Raw genomic sequence first — 22,323 nt, forward strand, 5'->3', positions numbered from 1 at the left:
AATTAAATGATTTAAATTGATTAGGATTCGGAGTACAGATTACTGTTGCTGTAATACTAGGCGTATAGTATGCAAAAATCATGATTGCGCATTCGCGTGCGCTGTTATATTAAAATTAATGAGATTATTATACGTTTTCGGGTGATAGTGTTACACGTGTTGCAAACACCCTCAATTTACATTAATAAACAAGCAAAAACAGGAATTTTAATACTATTAATAAGCGTAAAGTATATGTATATCAAAGTGGGCAATACATAAAGCTATTATTTTAAGTTTTACGTTGTTTTTGTGTAATTTAAAGTAAATTTTGAAAGGTGCAAAGGTTTTTGAGCTTACATCTGCGTTTTAACGCGAAAAACAGCATAAAAACGTTTTGTTTTCATTAAAAATAACGTAAAGGTTAGTTTAATTTCATTTAAAATGCGCAATTCTCTCTTCTCTTCCAATGTCGGTATAGTAGGAATGAAATTATAAAGGATCTGTTTCTTAGTTTAAGATAAATGCAATCTCCATTTACGATTTAATAAAAATGTATTTCACAACTCCGCAAAACCGGAGCGTTCGGGCAATAAGTTAATAATATAAGAATAACAATAACAAATAATGTATAATTCGTTATAAATTGAACTAATCTGCATTGCTGTTAATATGTCTCGTCCTCTGTGCAGTCATCCGTCGCATGACCAAATGCTACAAGTAAAACAATAAGAATTAATCCAAATACAGAATAATATAAGTCACAATGACGAACCTTCACAGATTTCGCAATAAGGCCTCGGTGGTGGTATCTCCTTTTTCTTGCCATCAGGTGGAGGAGGTGCAGGCATATCATCATCTGCTTGCGTCGGACAATCTTCGGTTTCGTGCAGATCGAATTCTTCACAAATATCGCAATACATACGCGGTGTGACAGTTTTATCAATTAAACCAATCCTGCATTAAAAAAATACATTAAAAACTATAAAATGACGGAATTATATTTAAAATGTGATATCTTACAATTTTAATTCATCTGCAGCTGCAGGACTATATCCACTCTCAAGAATTTCAATGCGTGCCTTTTGCTCTTCGTTTTTCTTCTGCATATCCGCGATGATTGAATGCAGAAACTCAACCTGTGTCTCCGCCTCCAGTTTCTCCTCCAGCAGCTGCTTGTAATCATTCGAATTCGATTTGCCCGTGTTATTGTTGTTGATCTTGTGTTAATCCAACAAAAAGACACAACAAGCAGAAAAAAAAAACATGCAAATTAATATCGAAAACATAACCTATATTAAAGCATAACCTTCAAACTAATAAAATGAAATCTTACCGTTTCATCGGAAATCTTTACGGTGGTAACCTTTCTCTCTGCTTCCAATCTAGCCTTTAACACCTCCTGCTGCATCAATAACATCTCATTTTGATGATGTTTGATTTTATCGTTGGCAGCTTGTAGACTTTCATTACTTGTGTTGATCATTTGCTCCAACTGCTGGAGTTTATCTTTATTATCGTTGATAACTTGTACTGGCAATTTTGTAACCAAATCCACTAATATTTCCGAGCCTTTTATATCCTGACTCGCCAATAATTGCTGTTTGTGTTCATCAGTAACCTTTAATACTGTAAACAACTTCAAACAGAGATTAAACCTGTCTGTTAACTGTTTCATCTCGCCTATATTAATGGTTTCAGCGTCAACCATCTTGCCTAACTTTTCTCGCAATTCATTATTTAATACTTCGGTTTCACTCATCGACTTTTGCATAATTTGCATCTCATTTTTCAATTTATTAATCTCATCCTCTTTGGTTGCACTAATTTCCACATCATTCTGTAGTTTTTGACACTCCTGAATCTTAATCTCTAATTGATTTTGTAGCTGTAATTCATTGGTTTTGGACGTTTCTAACTGTGCGCTTATAGATTCAAGCGTTTTGTTAACTTCAATCAGTTTTGTGTCAAGTGCGGTGATTTTGTTGTTCTTTTCAAGAATAACAGTTTCTCCTTTGTGCGCTTCCTGTAGTTCGTGATCCTTCTCAGTTATCTTGGCGGTCATTTCGTGCATTCTTTCATTCAACTTGAGAATCTCTGCCTGGGCGTTTTCTAATTGTTGTTTGGTATTTTCAACGTCCAAACGTAACTCTTCCGAGTGTTTCTTAACTTCAAGATGATTCTTGAGCATAGTTTCAATCTCTAGATCTTTTTCGGTTGCATTCGCGTCCTTTTGACTGTTCTGCTTTTCAATTTCTTCAATATTTGCAAGTAGTTCTTGAATAGTTACATCTTTTTCGGTAACAGATGCATTTAATACATCAATTTGTTCTTGGAAGGAGGCTTTCATCTTGGTAACTAAATCATCGTTATCTGTAGCGCGTTGTTGTACATCTTTATGTGCCAATTGAAGCTGTTCATTTGCACTTTGCACATTTTCGTTTAAAGCGGCAATTTCTTTAAGAGCTTCTTCAAGTTTAACTTGCAATTCTTGAGTGTGTTTGGTGCTTTCTTCAAATTTAGATTCTAAATTAGATTTGATTTGAACTTCATTTCCTAATTCTTGTTTGAGTTTCTCAAGTGCTGCGTCTTTATCAGCGACATCTAGCTTAATAGCTTTTAACTCATCTCTAACCTCACTTAAAGTTTTATTCAAACTGTCTTGAGATTTACCAGAGGCATTATTCAGTTCTTCAATTGTTTGCTTCAAAGCTGCATTCATTTGCTCAAGATCCCCTTTCTCAATTTTCGATTTTTCTTCCATATTTGTAAAATTAATCTTCACTTCCTGCAGAGAATGCTCCAACTCCTTAATCTTTGCTTCGAATTGATTCTTGCTGTTTTCTAATTCTGTTTGTTTCGCCTGCAACTCTTTGTTTAATATTTCTAGTTTAGAACTTTCCTCGCCACTAGCACCCAATAATTGTTGAATCTCTGCTTCCATCTTGTTTTTATTCACAAGCGCCTCCGCCATTTTCTCCTCGAGTTGTGCAACACATCTTTGTGAATCTCCAAGCTGCAACTCCAACTGCGAGTCTTTATTCTTCAACTGTTCCAGATTTTTCAACTCAAGATTCAATCTCTCTTGAACCTGCGCAAACTCAGTCTTTTCCTTCTCTAATTTCTGGCAAGTTTTAGCTAATTCTTCTTCGGAATTTTCATATTTTGATTGCAATTCTTTAAATAGATCAATCTTTGATGTTAATTCACTCTTCAACGCGTTCATTTGCTCTGTCATTTCGTTTATTTTCACATTTGATGTCTCTAACTCTTTCCTGGAATCTTCTACTTTCTGTTCCATCTCTGTTTTCAATTGATTTATAGTTCCATTTGATTGTTCAAGCATCTCCTTTAACTTTTCCACTTCAATCATGGATTTTTCTTCTTCCATATTAACATTTTCTGTTTCACGAATCTGACTCTCTAAAGCAGCTTGTGTTTGTGCCAAAGCTTCTTCTAGTTTCTTCATATCATCCGTTTGCGTTTTACTAGTCTCATGCTGATTCTCCAATTCTAAAACCTTAGCACTCATCTCCATTTTGATTTTATCTAATTCTTTCTTCATCGTTTGCTCACCAACTCCAGCTTCATATTTGTATTTTTCATGCTCTTTCTGAACATTTTCAAGTGAATTTTTCACTTCTTCAAAGTTAATAGCTAATAATTTCAATTCATCATTTTTGGCGTTAATATCGTTGGTATATTTGGCACGCAGTTCCTCAATCTCTTGATTTTGTTTAAATGTCTCCACTTCATGTTCGGAATTTAACCGAACCAACTGTTTATTCAAATCATCCATCTGCTTAGCAGACAATTCTTGGTGTTGCTTCAACGTTGTATTCGCTTCTTCAACTTGGGATTGCAAAGTTTGAACCAATTCTGTATAAATTTAAAGTTAAGTGAATATTGGGTTGCCTATAGCCAATTTTCAAACCAAGTTTCATACCTATAGATTTTGTTTCTTCACTTTCCAAACTAGAGCGCTTCTCAATCGCATGCTCCAACTCAACTTTGGCAGCTTCATTTGCTTCTTTCAAGGTGTTGATAGTTTCATTCGCCTGGGATAATTTTCCAGCATCAACTTCAAGCTCAGACCGAAGTAGTGATAGTTGTAAATTCAACTCGGCGATTTTGGCCACATGTTCTTCATTTGTACTCTAAAAATTACCAGAAATTAATTAAAACAATCGAATTATATCAAAAATTAAACAAATAACAAATCACACATCGAAGAAAACGTTTAAAAACCGAAATTTTTACATCAAAAAGTAATAAACACAAAAAATGAAAAGAAAAACAACCAAAAAAGACACCAATGAAAAACACACAATTGAAAACTCTGTTCTTACGTTTTGTGCATTGATACGGTGCTGTAATAATAAATAATAGTGTCAAATGTATAAATAATGATGCCTGCTGAGTTTGATAACAATTATTGTTTACCTCTGCATCGGATTTAATAATCGCAGCTTCTTCAAACTTAAATTGCCAATCTTCATTCTTGCCACGCTCTTCATCCAGCTGACCCAACAATTCCTTCTTCTCATTCTCGAACTCAGTCAATTTGAATACGTATTCTTTTAGTTTACGATCGCAGTCAAGTCGATACTGAAAAATACCACACCAGAATGGTAATATAAATAATTTTGAATGTAAACATGCTGTCTTCTCACATTTTCAAATTCTTTCTGTATCGATACGTATCGCTGCTCGGCCTCGTCAGCCAAACTTGCCGCCTTTGTGATTTCCGCGCGCTCCAGATCACGCTCCTTGAGCAGCTGCTCGATGTGCTGCTGCTTTTCTTTGAGCACGTCCTATATTCAACGAGAAGGCAATTATCACAATGTAAAACACATTATAATGTATCAACACTAAATTAAAATTACAGATAATCTAGTTCTAGTTGAACTTGAAAAGTGTTGTAAAAGTTGAAACATTTGCCTGCAATTCCAAATAATTGATTTAATTGCGCGTTGATTACGTGCGCGAATGTGACATACATTTGTTTACATTATAGGTGGACACAGGTGTAAACTATGAACATGTTTGTATAGTTTAATAGGGAGATAAATGTTTATTGTCTGCCAAATTTGGACATTCAAGGTCAATAAGCGCAACAAAAGTTAATCAAGTGATAAAACTGCAAGTATTATAATTAAGAAAGTAGTAATATTCGTTTGTATTGTTTTATCTTTCATTGTTTCTCCTTGAACTTTAAAAAATTTAATTTTGTGATTTTTTAAAAATTTTATGGTTTTATTTGATCTTTGAATAGTAAAAATGTTTTTATTGATTGTATTCTATAGTTACTGATGAAATTTATTAATTATGGAAGAAATTATCTATCAGAATTGTTTAATTTCGTTGATATTATATATTTTATCTTTTGAATGTGTGAAACTTGGATTCATTTGACTCTAAATTCAAACAAAAACAACAAATGTCACGTATTTTTCACTAAGAAAGGTTTATCCTCTTTAAAATTTGCTTTTCAACCATTGTTTATTTAAAGCACTGTGATTTTAAATAGATGTGTTACATCTCCACAAAATCAGCAGACATAAAACAGAATTCCAACCGAAATGCATTTTAAAGTTGTCAGTTTTTGTGGCTGTATATCTCTATACATTAAAATAGTAAAACATTGATTAAACAATCATTAAAAAGGAAATTTAATGGAGAATAAATATAACAAAGCACAAAATACGACCGCGTTGTTGATTTGGTGTAACTATCAAAATAAAACAAGTCTACAATTGAAATTATTGATAAATGCAAAGATAAAAATCATTATAACTCAAAAACTAGGAAAGATAAAAAAATTATATTTGTTTTCAAGCGTAGATATTAATCAAAACTATCAATTTAAGTAAATGTCAACTCAAAATAAATAATTTTTAATCAATAAATTAAATAAAACCATAAAATGTTTGACCTATTTAAAGTTCAATGTAATTTTCTACTTTAAAAAAAGCAGAAGCAAATTTCATCCGATAATTTATTCCCTTCTTTTAATTACTTTGAATAAATTTATAAAAACATTTTATAACGGCGCTTCCAATTTACCTTTATTATTATAAGTAGGTATTATGTGCGCGCTGCGCTGCCTACATGAAATTTGCATAAATAAAACCGACTGGAAGCTGTCAGTGTTGGCGTGCACTCAAGGAGACCAATTTCAAGAAGCAAACAATCAAAACAACAACAACAAAAACAAAGCACTACCAAAAAAGAATAAAACAATACAAAGTAAAATAAAATAAGGAAGCAATAAAATCATAATAATAATAATAGCAACAATAGACACAACAAATAATTAAATAAATTATCAAAATAAATGTAATTCTTTTACAACAGCAGTAGTAGTGGTAATAGCAATGCAATTTACAATAAATTCCAAACTTAAAACATAAACTAAACAAAAAATAACACTAACAATCATGTGTTAATAAATTAACTTATTCTACGTTAAATATTAATGATAATTTTATGTAGATACAAATATCAAATTAGGTACAGTACTTCTTTTGTGTTTTGTTTTAATAATATTTTGACTACAATTCTGTTTGCAGCAAAGCAGGTGCAAATGTTTCAACTTAATTTCTTTTCTTTTTGTCAAAAAAAAAAAACAACTAAAATGCAATTAACGCGCAGTAGCAGTAGTCGTCGTGAGACGTCGTGTGTTCTCGAGAAATTAGTACGAATAGGTTACCTGCAGGGCGGTCCTTGACGGCAGCGGGGTGGAGTTGGCTTTAGGAGGCGTTTGCGTCTTCTATTTATTTGTTCATAAACGAAGCGTAAAACACAATTCACACATTAATTTCAATCAAAATCATATAAACACATATTAAACAAAAACAAACAAAATAAAACCCACAAATTAATCAATTAAAACATTAAAAACATTAATTTTTCAACACAACAAAAACGTAACTAATATATTAATAATTAATAATTAGTTTTTTTAAATGTTTATTTGTAGGTTTTGGTTGTTGTTGTTGTTTTTTTGTTATTTAATCAACAACCATAACCAACCTTGGGTGTTAACGACGTCACGCCCAGTCTTACCCTTCGCGCAGCCGCGACAGACGCAGAGGCAGACGCAAGCGACGATGTCATAGACATAAGCGACTCCTTCGAGTTGGAGCGGCGCATGCTCGTCGAGTGCACAACGCAGTTACTCGGCCTGCGATTGGACGGCGAGCGACTTACTTTAGTCACGGGCGCAAATAGACCAAAATTCGGCCGGCAAAGAAAATATCTACAAACAAATCACTAAATAAACATCATACGCATAAATATTTCATCATTATACCTTTCACCAGCAACTGAACCATCATTTTTACCCCTTGGTTCATCCAATTCAACACCACACCATTCTCCATTGGCAAAAGTAGTGAAACCCATATATCTCAACGTGCCCACTTTGGATCCTTGGCCAGATTTGATAATCACCCTATCACCTACTTTGAAATCCACATGCGCAGAAGCCAAACTAGTGTTTGAAATACCTACAATTATTTATTGATTAACCTAAAATATATTTTGAGGTTATCTAAACCTACTTAAAGCTGATTTTGTGCTCATTGTGGGGGAAATCTGTGTTTTACGCATGCCATTGGTAGGGGAGGGGCTAGCACAGTATGAATCTCCGCCTCCGGCAACGTCCGGCCCTAGGGGGTATCTAGTGAGGCGTGTGAGGCGACTAAACACGCCTCGTTTCGCCTCGCATTGAAAGTATCTGATGCCGCCCACAGAGCCATCGTTTTTACCGATTGGCTGGTCTAGAACTATACCAGCCCACTCGCCTGGAGCAAACTGCGTTTCGCCAATGTACGCAATCTGGCCGGGTTTCGTCCCGCCCACAAACACACGCTGACCAATGATGAAACTGTTTGTGTCTTCGGTTAACACCGTGCTGTTATCTACAATAAATTTAATATTTTTAACATTTATATATAAAAAAACATATTTTATTTCCTAGAAAACAAAAATAAAAAACACACAAACTATGATTTTTTTTATAAATAAATAGTGAAAAATGTAATTTTGATTTTTTGTGATTTTAACTATACCTGAATATCTGCTGAGACCGGCCTCGCTTAGCCGGCGCGGGTGTAAGTCCCAAAGGGCGTCCATTGAGGATGCAGTGCCCGTGCTACCCACTAAACAAAGCAAAACTAGTCACACCAGCCAAACACACACAGAAAATAAAAACAGAAAGCATACCACAATGCAGCACAAGATGCAATAAATGAAAAAAGTGAAAATTTGTTGTGAATAGTGAATAAAAAATGCCTAGTACACGATGCAGTGGTCAACGTGCAACTAATTTGTCGGGCAACTCAACGTCTTGCCTCTAGTCATTATCCGGTCGACCGGACGCTGAGATGAGCGACAAAACGTCATGCAAATATCCGCAAACTTCTCGAATGTCGCGCGCATTAGTAACACGAGAGCAATTTCACGTGGGCGGAGCATAAAGGAAAGGAAATGCGAAAATCATCTATAGGAATGATAATATACTTAAAATTATTTCATAATAATAAATATTAGAGTAATTAAAATAAAAAATCTTTTTAAAGTAAAATATTATGAAAGTTATTGTTACACCCTGTATAATAGTATGCCAGCACCATGTAAACATTGTCAACAAATCGGTGTTACTCTTCCAACACCGCATATGTTTGAATTTATTATGTCAAGGTGCGACACCAAGCATTTTCGATGTCGGATGTCGTTGCGCCATTTTTATTTACGATATACGAGTATTAGCAAGACTGGGAAATTCGTCAGTGTTCATTTTAGATATTTACAACTTATTCAAAAGTTAATCTTTACTTAACTTTACTTAACATTACTTATTTTATGTTTTTAAGTCATTTTTCGATTATTTTGACTTACGAGACGTGCGTCGTAAAGATGGAGAGCGCTCACGTGATCTCTCCCTGGAGTTGGAGCGTTCGCGTGAAAAGCCCTTGGGGGTTTGCTGTAGCTGCTGTAACTGCTACTCGTGTAATCCTTGAAAGGATCGTCCTTGAAATAATCTGGACTATCTACGCATCGGGGAACAGAGCGCAGAGAGAACAAACACAATTATTTCCTGATGTATTCAGATAGTGATTAAGCGTATTACTGAAATGGTTTTGTTTGTTTATGTTGTTGTGGCATGTATTGTATTAAAATTCTAGAAGTTGCAGCGAGTGGACAGAGTTGTATGTACAGAGTTTTATATGTCAGGGGAATAATAAAAATGTAATTCATTATTTGCAAAATTTGAAAAAATAAAATTAAATTATTTGCAAAAAAAAATTTTTTACTTCGAAAGCAATTTTTATAGGTTAAATATTTTTTTGCTATTTTTTTTATTGAAAGCCAATTTAAAGCAAATAAAATTTCCCTAAAATTTAAACTGAAAAGCTTTGAACAAATCAAGAAAATGGGATTTTAAAGCTTCCTAACCATGTTCAACGCATGATTTTTATTTTCATTTTCCACTTACGATCCCTGCGTAAACTAGAACGCCTCGGCGGATAGCTGATAATCGGATTGCCGAAAAAGTCTACATCTTCAAAGAGGTCCCGAATAAAACATGTCCGATCTAATACAATGCAATTACAAGTGTAGAAATGTAAAAAAACTAAATATCATGTAAGTGTAAACGTGTTTTCATTCTATCTTTTAATTTTATCTTTTTTTTTTGTTGAACAAGAAAACACTTACTTTCAAATGGCGATTTGTAATTCTTAAAAGTATTGTACGCATTGTCAAAGGACGAGTTGAACGTCTTCAGCGTTTTCGGCAGGGTGGACGAATAATTGTGCAGGCGATTGCCAAAGAAATCCTCTTCGAATTCGTCCATTTCGATTAGATCTATTATGATCCATACACAGACGTGCGAAAGGTGTGATTTATTCAGAGAGACACATGCAAAACAAATGTTGTGGAGACCAACAAAGCACCAATTATTTCACAAATTTCAAAAAGAAACATATATTTCGAAATTGAAAAAAAAATGAGATGCTGTACTGTACCTGAGAGTTTATATCGGTTGAGATCGTCGGATGCGCGGCGCACATAATCGTAGGAAGAGGACATTTCTGCATGCAATTTAAATAGCTCATAATATAGGCAACCAAACAAACATTTTTTAAAAATTCATAACAAATTTAACTTAAATAAGCATTTAAATAGCATTTTACTGTCTAGACGTTGAAATAAATCATTATCGATCAAATATAAGCAACCAAACAAACATTTTTTTTTAATTCCTATCAAATTTAACTACAATAATCATTTAAATAGCATTTTATTGTCCAGACTTTGAAATAATTAAGCATCAATCAAATGATTCATAAATAATATAGATATTAATGCAATGATTGAATTTATATTTGTTGTTTGCGTTTGACATTCAAACCTTGTCCGCGTCCGCTCTCCGGCCAGCATCCACATCACGTCATAATATTTCCACTCTGCGTGGGTGGACTTCACAAACACGCACACAGATATAAACAAATATCATCCTAATCCCACGTGGGCGTGCAGTATAATGCAAAACCATCACACCGAGCAAATATCACAAGCAAAATACTTGTACTCGTACACGTTTATTGAATACAAACAATAAAATATAAAATGTAAACTTTATGCTGTATGATTTTATCGAGTTAAGTCTTCAATAATAATACTCATCGGTCAAGGTTTCATTTACAGAAGATCAATATTTATTAATTAATTAACTTTTGGTTTTTTATTTCAATGCTAATGTCAAGTTAAAAGCAATTTGTGGTTTCAACTGGGCGTACGACTAATTTGCACAACTTTCTTTCGCCATATTTGCATCGGGAGAAATTTAAATTTATTCAAACTGTTTCATTTCCTACATAAAATAATACTAACCTATTTTTATTTATTTTTTTATTAAATCCCAAAAATGTAAAAATACGTAGGTGTTAATGATGTTAATGAAATTTCGCACATTTACATCTTCAATCCAATTCGCACCTGAGGACTTTCCAAAACTCCTTGAGAGCAGTATGTTTATTCATTGCACTGCGCATTCAATTAACACAAGTGAACAATATTTATTTTTGCATGCAAGTCATAATTTCGCGATGTGAATTTTAAATCTATATATATATAAATGAATCGCAAAATCTGTTGGTAAGCGCATAACTCAACAACGGCTAGACCTATTTGGCCAATTCTTTTTTTAAAATGTTTGTTAAAGTCCAAGGATGGTTTTTACGGCGAGAAAAATTCGAATAATTGCCGGGAAAACCCTAAAGACAGCCCTTTTCTATAGGATAAAAGTTGGCATTGAGATTCAATCATAATTATTAATTATAGTTAAATAGTTAAATCCGAGATGGCGCGCTGAAGTGCATTATTAGCAATTCTTTATATAATTAATTTCTTTAAAATAAAATTGCTAATCTTATTGAGCAAATAAATAAAAATTCATTTTTATTAAAAAACTACGCGAACCAAGCAACAATCAATTTATTATAGTTTATTATATTTATTATTATTGTAAACACATAACCTATAATCATCAATGTCATGAGTTCACTTCGTGTAGTCGTACGGTGCCGCCCAAGTGTGATGTCATGCGATCTATTTATTCGTTTATTAAATTAACTTTATAATAAAACCGAATGCATAAATTACGTTTCGATCTGTCTCGATAATTGTGGCTACAAATTGAGTCATTTTCATTCAGCGTCTTTTGTTTCTGTATCATATCGTTTTTCCAAACTAGTGTTTCCTTGACACGATAATCTGCATACTTCCACAATCAATCGCTGGCAGATAGAAGGTCTGAATGTCTGAAAATGGCGTCCGCAACTTTCCACACGTCCCGAGCACTCAATCAAGCATTAAGATGCCTTTTAAAGTAATCTTTCTTTAATTTTTTGTGTTTATTAATTAATTAATATGTCGTCAAGTTGTACGAGCACATGTTTTCGCTATATATGCGCATAAGTTTTGCTCAGGCTCAGACAAATACGGTACACAAAAAATACCCCCAGCTGTGTGTGTTGCCAATTGCGAAACACGTTTATCGACGAGATGTTATTAATTAATATTGTATTCAAGATGTGTGCTTCAAGAGAGGATGGTGAAAATTTGGCGACAGGTTTTTTCGCAATTGTGTCCATGACACACATCAATCAATCATAAATCGAAAATAAAAATCATCAATTAACAAATCTCAGAAATTTTAAAAAATAATATTGCGTACATTTTACTAACTTATTAACTGATTATTTTAGAAAATAAAAACTTTGGTTGAGTTCTATTAGTGTATAAAGTTGTACTTTGACGCGCTAGTGCATAAATATACTTTTAAAACGTTTTTATATAACAAAAATTCTCATAAAAGAGTTTTATATGGCAAATAATGATCGACCATGGTACCATTTGTGCTAAAACAATACACATTTGCAAAATTTGTAAATTAGCGTGTCTAAAATGGCAATTTTACGCACTAAATATACAATATAACAACGTATCTTCATATTGACTTAATTTCCACAATTGAATTATAAGAGAAGGTCAATGTCAAAGTTATTTTTGAAGAAATAAGAATTAAAAATAAGTATTTTCAGCATAAAAGCTTACGAAAACAAGAATAAAAAATAAAATTCAAACACCATATTAAATTATTTTTAGCTCTATTTCAAATAAACTAATAATTAATTCAATTTATACTCCATTCATGTTTGTATGTTTCAATTTTGGTCGTTGACAATTTGACAGCCCACACAAACACGATTTAAATTCGACAGGTGCGTGTTTGTGTTTCTTGAATGAGAAGTGTCACTCTGTGTCATTCTCAACTCAGTTCTCAATTCAGTTGAATTTTAAAATTATAATTGAAAACATTCGCGAACGTGTCTTATAAAAAATAGGTCATTATAACATTTCAAACATTATGCATTCCGAAAGGTGTAGCGCAGAGTAATTTCAATGACTTTACTTTGAACGAATCAGCAAAACCAGTCTAAACTAAATCGAAACAACTGCGTGTATTTTAAATTCAAAATTCAAACAATTCTGGGAATGTCCACGCATTATAAAAATAAAAATAAAAATATAGTCACTCATTTCGAGTTCTCATGAAGTAACATTGTGTTAACATTGAAAATTGAAACTTAACACGTTTAACATTGAAATAAAAGATTAAAATAAAATAAATTCAAGATAATTAAATAATAAATTTCTACTAAATACCTACGTAATTAATTACATTTCTTCGTGGAATTGTTATGCAAATAAATCATTTTCTAGCAAATCTACGCCGTGAAAAATGTAAAACGTGTCCGGCTAATTGTGCTATAATTTATAACATCATCGACGCTTGGAAACACAACCAATCAACTTCTCAACTTGTATTTTGTGTCATTCGAGTGTTATGCAAATCAAAGAGAGACGCAAAAAACAAGCGGTTCTAGAGGGACGGACGATCTGACATGATTTATCGGTTGAATTTCATAAACGGATAGAAAAGTATAAAAATAAGACAAAATACGTATAATGCCGATAGCAACACAACCTTCGCATGCAGAAACGAAATTTTGTAATAATAATAAATTTAGATTAATGGCTGATGGGCGGGCAGCGGTCATTTTAAATTTATCTCGGCGTTAATGAGTTGAAATTTTAAATAAATTAATAAAAAGCGTAAATAAATCAAAAATTAAGTAAAAAAATAACTTTTCAAGAAATAAATATTTTATTAGTAAAATTATATGTTCGATACTTATACTGCAACTCAAAGCATTGGCCAACCTAAAGATTTTTGTGATTTTCGATTTATTGCATTTGTTTTTATCGCGAATAACAAAATAACTACAAATATCAAAAAATACATAAACTAAAGAAAAAAATTCATTTTTAAAAGTTTTACGGTTCTTTCTCTTCATTATCCTGTATAATTGTCCTCTACAATACCTGACGTATGTATAAATGTGTTGTGTAGGTAATTACTGGAAAATCTAACACATTTAACCTTCGTTCGCTAATAATTCTTACGTAACCCAAGCGATGTGTGTGTATTTACCCGCAAACGCATTTAATTCAAATTCAAATCCACACGCCGCCTTCAACAATCAACAATACAAAAACTACATTACGGAAATTATCAGCTACCAAAGTGTGTTATTAACGCGGCGCCATATTTAACTCAATCGAAAACAATAAACTAACCATTTTAAACATTTGTTTACCTCCAGTGAATGTTCCATTCGCATAAACATTTTAACATCACAATAAATCACGTCCGCTCACACTGACTGCATCGGCGCATTTTCATAATTTCAACGCAAATATAATGCGAAACATGTGATAAACATGAAAGAATTTGCGTGCGCGCCGACCTAGGAGACATAAAACTTCAATTATATCGGCATGTTGTAAGTTCTATGTTGCACACGCAAACGCACAGTGTGTGCGTAATTGAATTTACTCGTATGTTATTAACATCGGCGCCAGGCGGTATTGCACAATTGCGAAATTGAATTAAACAAAAGGAATGCCCGCTGGAATATGTTAATGATAATATATATCTACGTAATTATCAAAACTCACTAATTTCAGATGTGTGCAATGAATAGAAAATACAAATATAATTCAATTGTTTTGTTTTGTTTCTTGGTCAATTACGAATGATTGCTTAATCTTTAATGTCCTGAAACCATTCCAGTGTGTGTGTGTGTGTATGTGTGTAATCAAACAATGAGGAGTAAAATTGAAACTAATGATTCGACACTAATTGAGGCTACATATACGTAGATAATTACGGTGAATTACTGTGAAGCCAACAATAGGCGTGTTCTAATTGTTTTAGAATCATTTTAAATCGTATATTTTATATAATCAGCTATTATTTATCAAATTTAATATTAATTTAGTATTTTTATGCTTAAAACTAATAATTTTAAATTTAATTTATTGTCTAGGCAGTAAAAATGCTATTTAAATGCAAAATGAGAAAAATTTAATCTTTAAACAGAAAAATTAATTTAAAAATATTACTCACCGTGATGGTAACTCATATTTGTTTTGTCTAAATCCGCAAACGAAACAGACGGCATAGAAACTCAAAAATAATAACTTGATGCAAAAATAATCCTTTTATTAATCCTGGTGTTGATTTTTTTTCTTCAATTTAAAAATAATTTAATTTATTTTTCTTTGAATTTTGATTCTTGCTCACATTATTATCACGTGCAAAATTAAATTGTGTTATAATAAAAATGATGAAAATATAATAAATAAATTTTGCACGATGTTGCACGTTTTGCAGCCGCGACACTTTTGAATGGCGTGCGCGCAGAGTAGTGGTTAATGTACCCGGCTACCCGCAGCCAAAGGCAAATAATCCATTAGGTGCCATTACCAATACTGAATACGACCCACCCGTCTTAAAACACACATCCAACAACATTGTTACATCTATATCTATATCCAACCCATTCAAGTGTGCTTTAAATCGCATTCAATTTAATTAATGTGACTCTAGGCATGAGTATGTGAGAGGTAACGAAGTGGAAGGGGATTTAATATAAGATTCGAGATTCAAACATTGGAATAAATCGAGAATCGAAATGAAATTAAATGAATGGTTGTGGAGTAGGTAAATATTGAGTAGGATTGCTTACGGTTTAGTTTGAATGCGATTTTTTTCGAGTTTCGGTTTAGATTTGAAATTAGCATGTCTGAATCATCGTTTTTGTTTAAATTACGGTTAAATTTCAATGTTGAGATTTGTTTGGTGTAGGTAATATTATATTGTTTGTTTAACTCTATTCAGTAAAACAAAAACAATTACTATATCTTTTGTAGCTTAAAAGATATAATGAATTTTACAACTTAAAAATTATTGCCGTTAATAATTTCAAAATTAATGTCGTTTGAACATTTATAGTTCAATCCGCAAATGACGTCATCGCAAATAATAGCTTATTTTATGTGCACGGTGCTATAAACCAGTAGATATTACCGTTATATTACCTCGTTTGTCCCACTCGTAGGAAAACCGCACGTGCAAAAATTACACGATCAATTTTAGGTTAGCGAAAGTTTTTAGAAGTTTTATAGTTCATAATGTGGGTTATTAATCACAGCGTTGTGGGTTATTTGTTTATATTGCCGCGGAAATACGGAATAAAATATCATTTAATGTATAAATCGAATACTGTACTTTATTAATCTAAGATTTTATCATCATTTTTACTGCAAATATCATTAATTAATTAAAAATTTCATTTGAAAGTCTCAAATTAAAAAGTATGATGCAATATCTCTATATCTATAAAATATATAGGTATAATCGGAGGCCTAATTAAAAAATGCATTGATTTTGAAAATTCGTTTAATATCAAAATTGAATTAAGTTTAGTAAATGGTAAGTTTAAGATGATCTTTTGGAAAAAAATTACGAAAATTCCCGGAAAACTAATAAGTGAATAACGTATAGTATTTAAGTCGAGTAAAATATGAGTATTATTTGATTTATATATAAACTAGCTTCTGCCCGCGACTTTGTCCCAATAGTATTTAATAAAAATGTAATTCGTTTTTACTCTCTTCTTCTAGACATGGTATGTGTCAATTCTATCAATAAGATTCGCAATTTTATTTTAAAGAAATTAATTATATAAGGAATTGCTAATAATTCACTTTAGCGCGCCATCTCTGATTCAACTATTTAACTATAACTATGATTGAATCTCAATGCCAACTTTTATCCTATAGAAAAGGACTGTCTTTAGGGTTTTCCCGGCAATTATTCGATTTTTTCTCGCCATAAAAACCATCCTTGGACTTTAACGAACATTAAAAAAAAGAATTGGCCAAATTGGTCTTCGCGTTGTTGAATTATGCGCTTACCAACATATTTTGCAATTCATTTTTATATTACGGATTTAAATATTTTTTCCAATCCAATTTATACAATTAAAAAATCTTTTTTTCAATTTCTTTATTTGAAATTCATTCATTCTCATTCGATTATTCATTCATAATAGCGATATAATTAATACCAATCTAATTTCGTATAATATTTATTCAAGATGTTAATCTACAACGTGATATCTTTAGACATATGTAATTAATATTCATCGCCAGTTAACCGGGCAACCAGGCGAAACGGCTATTATAGCAAACAAATAGTGCTACTTTAGCAATACCTACCAGCACATACCAATCATACCTTCATAAAAGAATACATAGTTAGTAATAAATGAACTTGAACTCGCCGCGCGACGTAATATTCGTCAAAATCACGTAACTCCACACACACACATTCACAACCAGCCTGCTTTTGTTTATGGACGAATCGTGGGTGCGTCCACAATCTCCACCCCGACTTTTCGAAATAATGCGGAATTGGAATACATTAACGAAATCTGAATCCGACATGTGCCGTTCGAGAAAAACAACAAAAACACAAATTAATGCCACAGGCAAATATAAAACATATTCGTATAATGTAGTTTTGATGCGGGCGGGAAATTATCACATTCAAATGTTACAATATACAAATTCCCAGCGAATTAAAATCCAATTAGAATATTTGTTGTGACGATGACTAATGCAATGCATTGAATTGCACGTGGAATTGCGATGTAGCATTTCATCATGACGATGGATGCAAATTAAGATTATTGCTAATAAGTAAATAAATAAACAAGCAGACAGCGTGGCAAATAAATAAAGTTTATAAATGCCGGAAATGCTACTCGTTTCGGCAATCATCCGTAATTTATTGTGGATTAAATTAATATTGCTAGTAAATAAACAAATAAATAAAATGTTTAACATATGGAGGTATAAAGATATTATGAATGTTATTATGAATGTCAAACTCGTAAATTTGATCTAATCTCGAGTTGACTGGTGTGTGATTTTGTATTTATAATTTGCATAATATTATGATAGATTTTATCTTGGAATTAAATCCGGAGTGATGTAGAATTTAAGTTGTGGGTGACAAAATTTAACATAAAAATATACTACTTGAAAAGTATTAAGAATTAATTTAAAAATTGGGCAAAATATGAAAGATAAGAATAGTAGAGTGTTTACTAATCCAGGAATTCTAAGAAAAATGATAAACAATTTAGTCATAGGGTTAAATGTGTAGAAAAGTAAAAAACGTAGAATAAAACGTGGTTTGACGTAAAAATTATCAAAATTACATATAATCTATAATAAAAAAATGAATCGCAAAATCTGTTGGTAAGCGCATAACTCATCAATGCCTAAACCAATTTGGCCAATTCTTTTTTTGAAATGTTTGTTAAAGTCGAAGAGTGGTTTTAATAACGAGAAAAAATCGAATAATTTCCGAGAAAACCCTAAAGACAGCCCTTTTCTATAGAATAAAAGTTGGCATTGAGATTCAATCATAGTTATAGTTAAATAGTTGAATCCGAGATGGCGCGCTGAAGTGCATTATTAGCAATTCTTTATATAATTAATTTCTTTCAAATAAAATTGAGAATCTTATTGATAGAATTGACACATACCTACTATGTCTTGAACAAGAGAATAAAAACGAATTACATTTTTATTCATCACTACCGGAACGAAGTCGCGGCCTAAAGCTAGTTATGAAATAAAACAGAACCAGATAAAGTTAATCAACTGTATTTCATGGCTAGGCAGTGAAATACAATTTCAAAGTCAATTTTCAAATTTTAATAAAAAGTTCTTTTTGTTTCAATGAGTTTTGGAAAAAAAAATTATTTGTTGTCTAGAAAATTCAAATCCCAACAAAAAATTTTAAATTTCCATGCTAATTTCTTCAAAAAATAAGCTGAAAATATTTTTTTCTACTGGAAATTGATGCTAAGTTAATACACCTACACATTTTCTACAAATCAACCGATAAAAACAAATTCCTCACAAATTCCTACACGCAATATATATTTTTGATGTATTTCTTTTAAATTGAATTAAATGTTGATGGCATTCGCGTGCGTCTACGAGAATTAATCGAATTAAACACGTAAATATCCTGAACGCCCACGCGTGATGTGTGGTCTCAGATCTCATCAAAAACTCATTCGCAAAACCCGTAAAACACAGTATTTTTTCTTGACATTCACACTTACGCAAAACTCTTAATTTGCGCTGCGCGTGTAGCCATTAAAACGAAAACTGCGCGCAGAAAATTAACTACAAACATTCACAGATCAGCACAGATCAATGGTTAAATCGCTGTAAAATGCAAATTTTAATTATTCCAACACCATACTACACTACTACGTAAACAATAGATACAATAGATTTTAGCGTGGAACATTAAAAACTAAACGGTTGAATAATAGGCACTCGTTGAAACAAGAAGGAAGAGTTTAGTTACGTTCGATTACGTTTGATTGCGTAATGTAAAAGATGAAGTAATTCGCACCGCCAAAACGTAAACCTCAAACTATTAATTATAAACGTATTCGTTTGATGACTAACCTGTCTAATAACAATAGAATTTGTGTAAAATATAAATTAAATTTGCGTTAAAATAGAAACAGATTTAATTCATAATATTACTTGGATTTGTAGTTAAAATTTTAGTTGTATTTCACTATAGAATATATTTTAAACTAAAATAATTTTCAAAAAGTGAAATTTATAAATGAAATGTTACCAATATTCGATGAGTGTAGATATGACTCATCATAAACAAACGAAGGCTCCCCTTCGTATATTGGGGGACCGAGAGTAACACTCGTCAAAAGTCACATTTCTGTTACTAACTTCGTGTCGATCACGACGTGTAAAAGCAAGAGAATCGCAACGTCGATCCTTTATCGATGTTACTACTGCTAACATTGGACGCAAACGTTGTATCAGTCGATAGTTGACGATCGCGTTCGGACAAAATCGCCCCCTAAGTTGTTGCTTACAATGAATGCAAACTAACTGCACACAGGTGGTGCCTAACTGGAAGTGAAGATTTTTTGCAGTTAGTGCGTAGTAATAAAACTATGCTGCGTCACTGCCGATCTTACCCGAACACGATCGGAGATCACCCTATAATTTTATATTGCTGAGTCATCCGGCAAAACTCATACTATCTATAATAGCGAGTTCGCGTTTGTGATCGTATTGCTACAGCGTTACTGACAAACACTTTTTCGCGAATGTATTAATTTCAAACAAAAAAAGAGTATAAAATTATTATTTTTTAATTATCTAAGAACTTCACTTTTAGTTCATTCTAAAACCTGTAGTCGTGCAAATCCGTATAAATATTAAATACGCATTCTAATGAATAATTTACTAAATCTAATTTATAAATTTAAATTACTGCCATTATTATTTATTGCTTATTTATTGCTCAATTAGCAAAACAAAAAGAAAACACGTGCGCGCACTCTTGTGGGAGTAATAATAATACATTTCGCAGTACGTAAGTTACGCCATTCCTTTCAACTTTTCAACTTCCAACCCAAACGAACCACAAAAGCATAAGCAATAAACAAAACATTTCAATTTAGATTTTTGCGTGTTTCTCCGTTCGCGATCGATTTCATCAATCAACGCAAAACCAAACAAAAGGCACTTTCGCACACGCATCCGCCGCTGCCGCCGACACGAGTCTTCAATTACGTATCGCGTAAATATTAATACTCGCGAACCAAAATTAAACCGACACGCGAGATGATATAGGAAGGTATACAGACATGTTTCAAGTTGACTTGTTAATGCGCTGCAAGGATACAGACAGCGTAATGCATTCGCAATGATAACACAACAAACATTAAAAGCGCAGCGCCATTAACGCCACTCACAACTCAATGTGAACCGAAACGCATTCGGAAACACGCAAAAGTCACAAGTCGTAACATTCGAGGGCTAATTTTAAGCATTGTTTAGCTTTACAACGACGACATGAAAAATGCACCGGAAATCACATTCAAAGGCCACACAGAGTGTTTATAAATACACAAAACCTTAGATTACACTTAGAAAAGTCACGTTTTAAAACATCATCAACAAAAACCTAAGTTAATCATTAAATTTCTAGAAAACGAAGAAGAAAAACTCGTACTTACTTGACGCTTGTTTTCTACTACGTATGAATTGTGTGAAGGTGACAAATGGCACGAAAATAAACGAAATGTTAACGATTCATAAAATGAACAAAAATAAGAAATGAGAAAGCAAAATATCAAAGAGAAAAAAATGCCGGTGACGAATGGATTTTCAAGGAAATAAGAATAGGAGAGAAAAATTGCTCACGCGTTAATAAATTAAATTCACAATAAAAATTAAAAAAAATATATTTTAATTTAAAATTAATGTAAAACACTTTCACTTACCTCATAAAAATAAAACAAACAAAAAATATAACTAAATCACATAATAACGTCGTATTTATGTGTTTATAATTTTTAACGCGTTGTACACACAATATTTTTTCGCCCAGCCACTTTAAATCATAATTAATGAAAGAAAAAAAAAACGCGATAATTAGAAAAATAATTAAATTTCTATCAAAAAAAACGTTTAAAAAATAAATTAAAAATAAAATATAAAAATCACTCACCAGTTTTCGGCGGTGTAACATTCGGTAAAGCTGCCTTATTCGCTTGTCCAGCACAAGGTCGTCCAATCCTTGAAACCCCGAAGTGGACGCTAGCGACGTATTAGAAGCACCATGCGCTGAAGCCATCCCCAGCGGAGCACCACTTTTCGTCGGTAACCTGGACCCGCCAAATTTGGGTATACCCGATCGCGAACTCGCCGTTGATTTTTCACTACCCGCCACCGAACGCGCATCTTCGTTATTATTATCAGGCGGTGAGTTGGGATTAACATTAGTAGGCGAAACAGGCGAAGATGGTGAAGGCGCCGGTGATGCCTCATTCGCATTCATATTGGTATTCACGTTCGCGTTCGGTTCAGTCATGATTAAAATATTTACAATATTTACACAGGTTATAAATTTAGAAGGGAAATTTTAAATAAAAATTATTGATTTGTTTCGCGTACGTTAATTGGGCATTAGTCTTTTAATCTCGCACAACTGAAACAAAAACCAAAAATTAATATTTTTATACTTTTTATGTTTTTATATAAAAATATACCGCAAATAGTAATAATAATAGGAACTCCATGTTTTTATTTTTATTTTTGCTGGTTTTGAATTTTTTATCTTTAAATTAATAAAACGACGCAAACGAATAATATCGGCGCACAATGAAAGCGAAACGAGATATTCTGCAGGAACGTATGCAGGATGCGGCGATGCGTCTTGTCGCGCTCCATTTTCGATAGCAACTGATCGCCCGCAGGCGTGTGCGGCGTCGCGACGCCTAGTCTGCG

At 32.6% G+C, this 22,323-nt stretch overlaps 1 protein-coding gene across 1 annotated transcript; it reads right to left on the reverse strand.

The window, feature by feature from the left end:
- Positions 1-515: 515 nt before the first annotated feature.
- On the reverse strand, positions 516-15,471 carry LOC135789688 (CAP-Gly domain-containing linker protein 1). The gene is made up of 15 exons (XM_065299641.1): positions 15,026-15,471; positions 10,014-10,079; positions 8,055-8,144; positions 7,545-7,904; positions 7,295-7,490; positions 7,015-7,240; positions 6,692-6,751; positions 4,653-4,793; positions 4,423-4,587; positions 4,329-4,349; positions 3,926-4,136; positions 1,316-3,858; positions 1,003-1,199; positions 755-936; positions 516-693 (listed from the first exon to the last, which is right to left on the reverse strand). The coding sequence occupies exons 1-15, from the start codon at positions 15,078-15,080 to the stop codon at positions 647-649; spliced, it is 4,560 nt and encodes a 1,519-aa protein (XP_065155713.1). The 5' UTR covers positions 15,081-15,471; the 3' UTR covers positions 516-646.
- Between the last annotated feature and the right edge of the window lie 6,852 nt (positions 15,472-22,323).

This window comes from Atheta coriaria, unplaced genomic scaffold (genome assembly GCF_025399875.1).
Source record: "Atheta coriaria isolate IRGN ID8LTWV9N9 unplaced genomic scaffold, Caltech_Dcor_3.1 hic_scaffold_3_pilon, whole genome shotgun sequence".
NCBI lineage: Eukaryota > Metazoa > Arthropoda > Insecta > Coleoptera > Staphylinidae > Dalotia > Dalotia coriaria.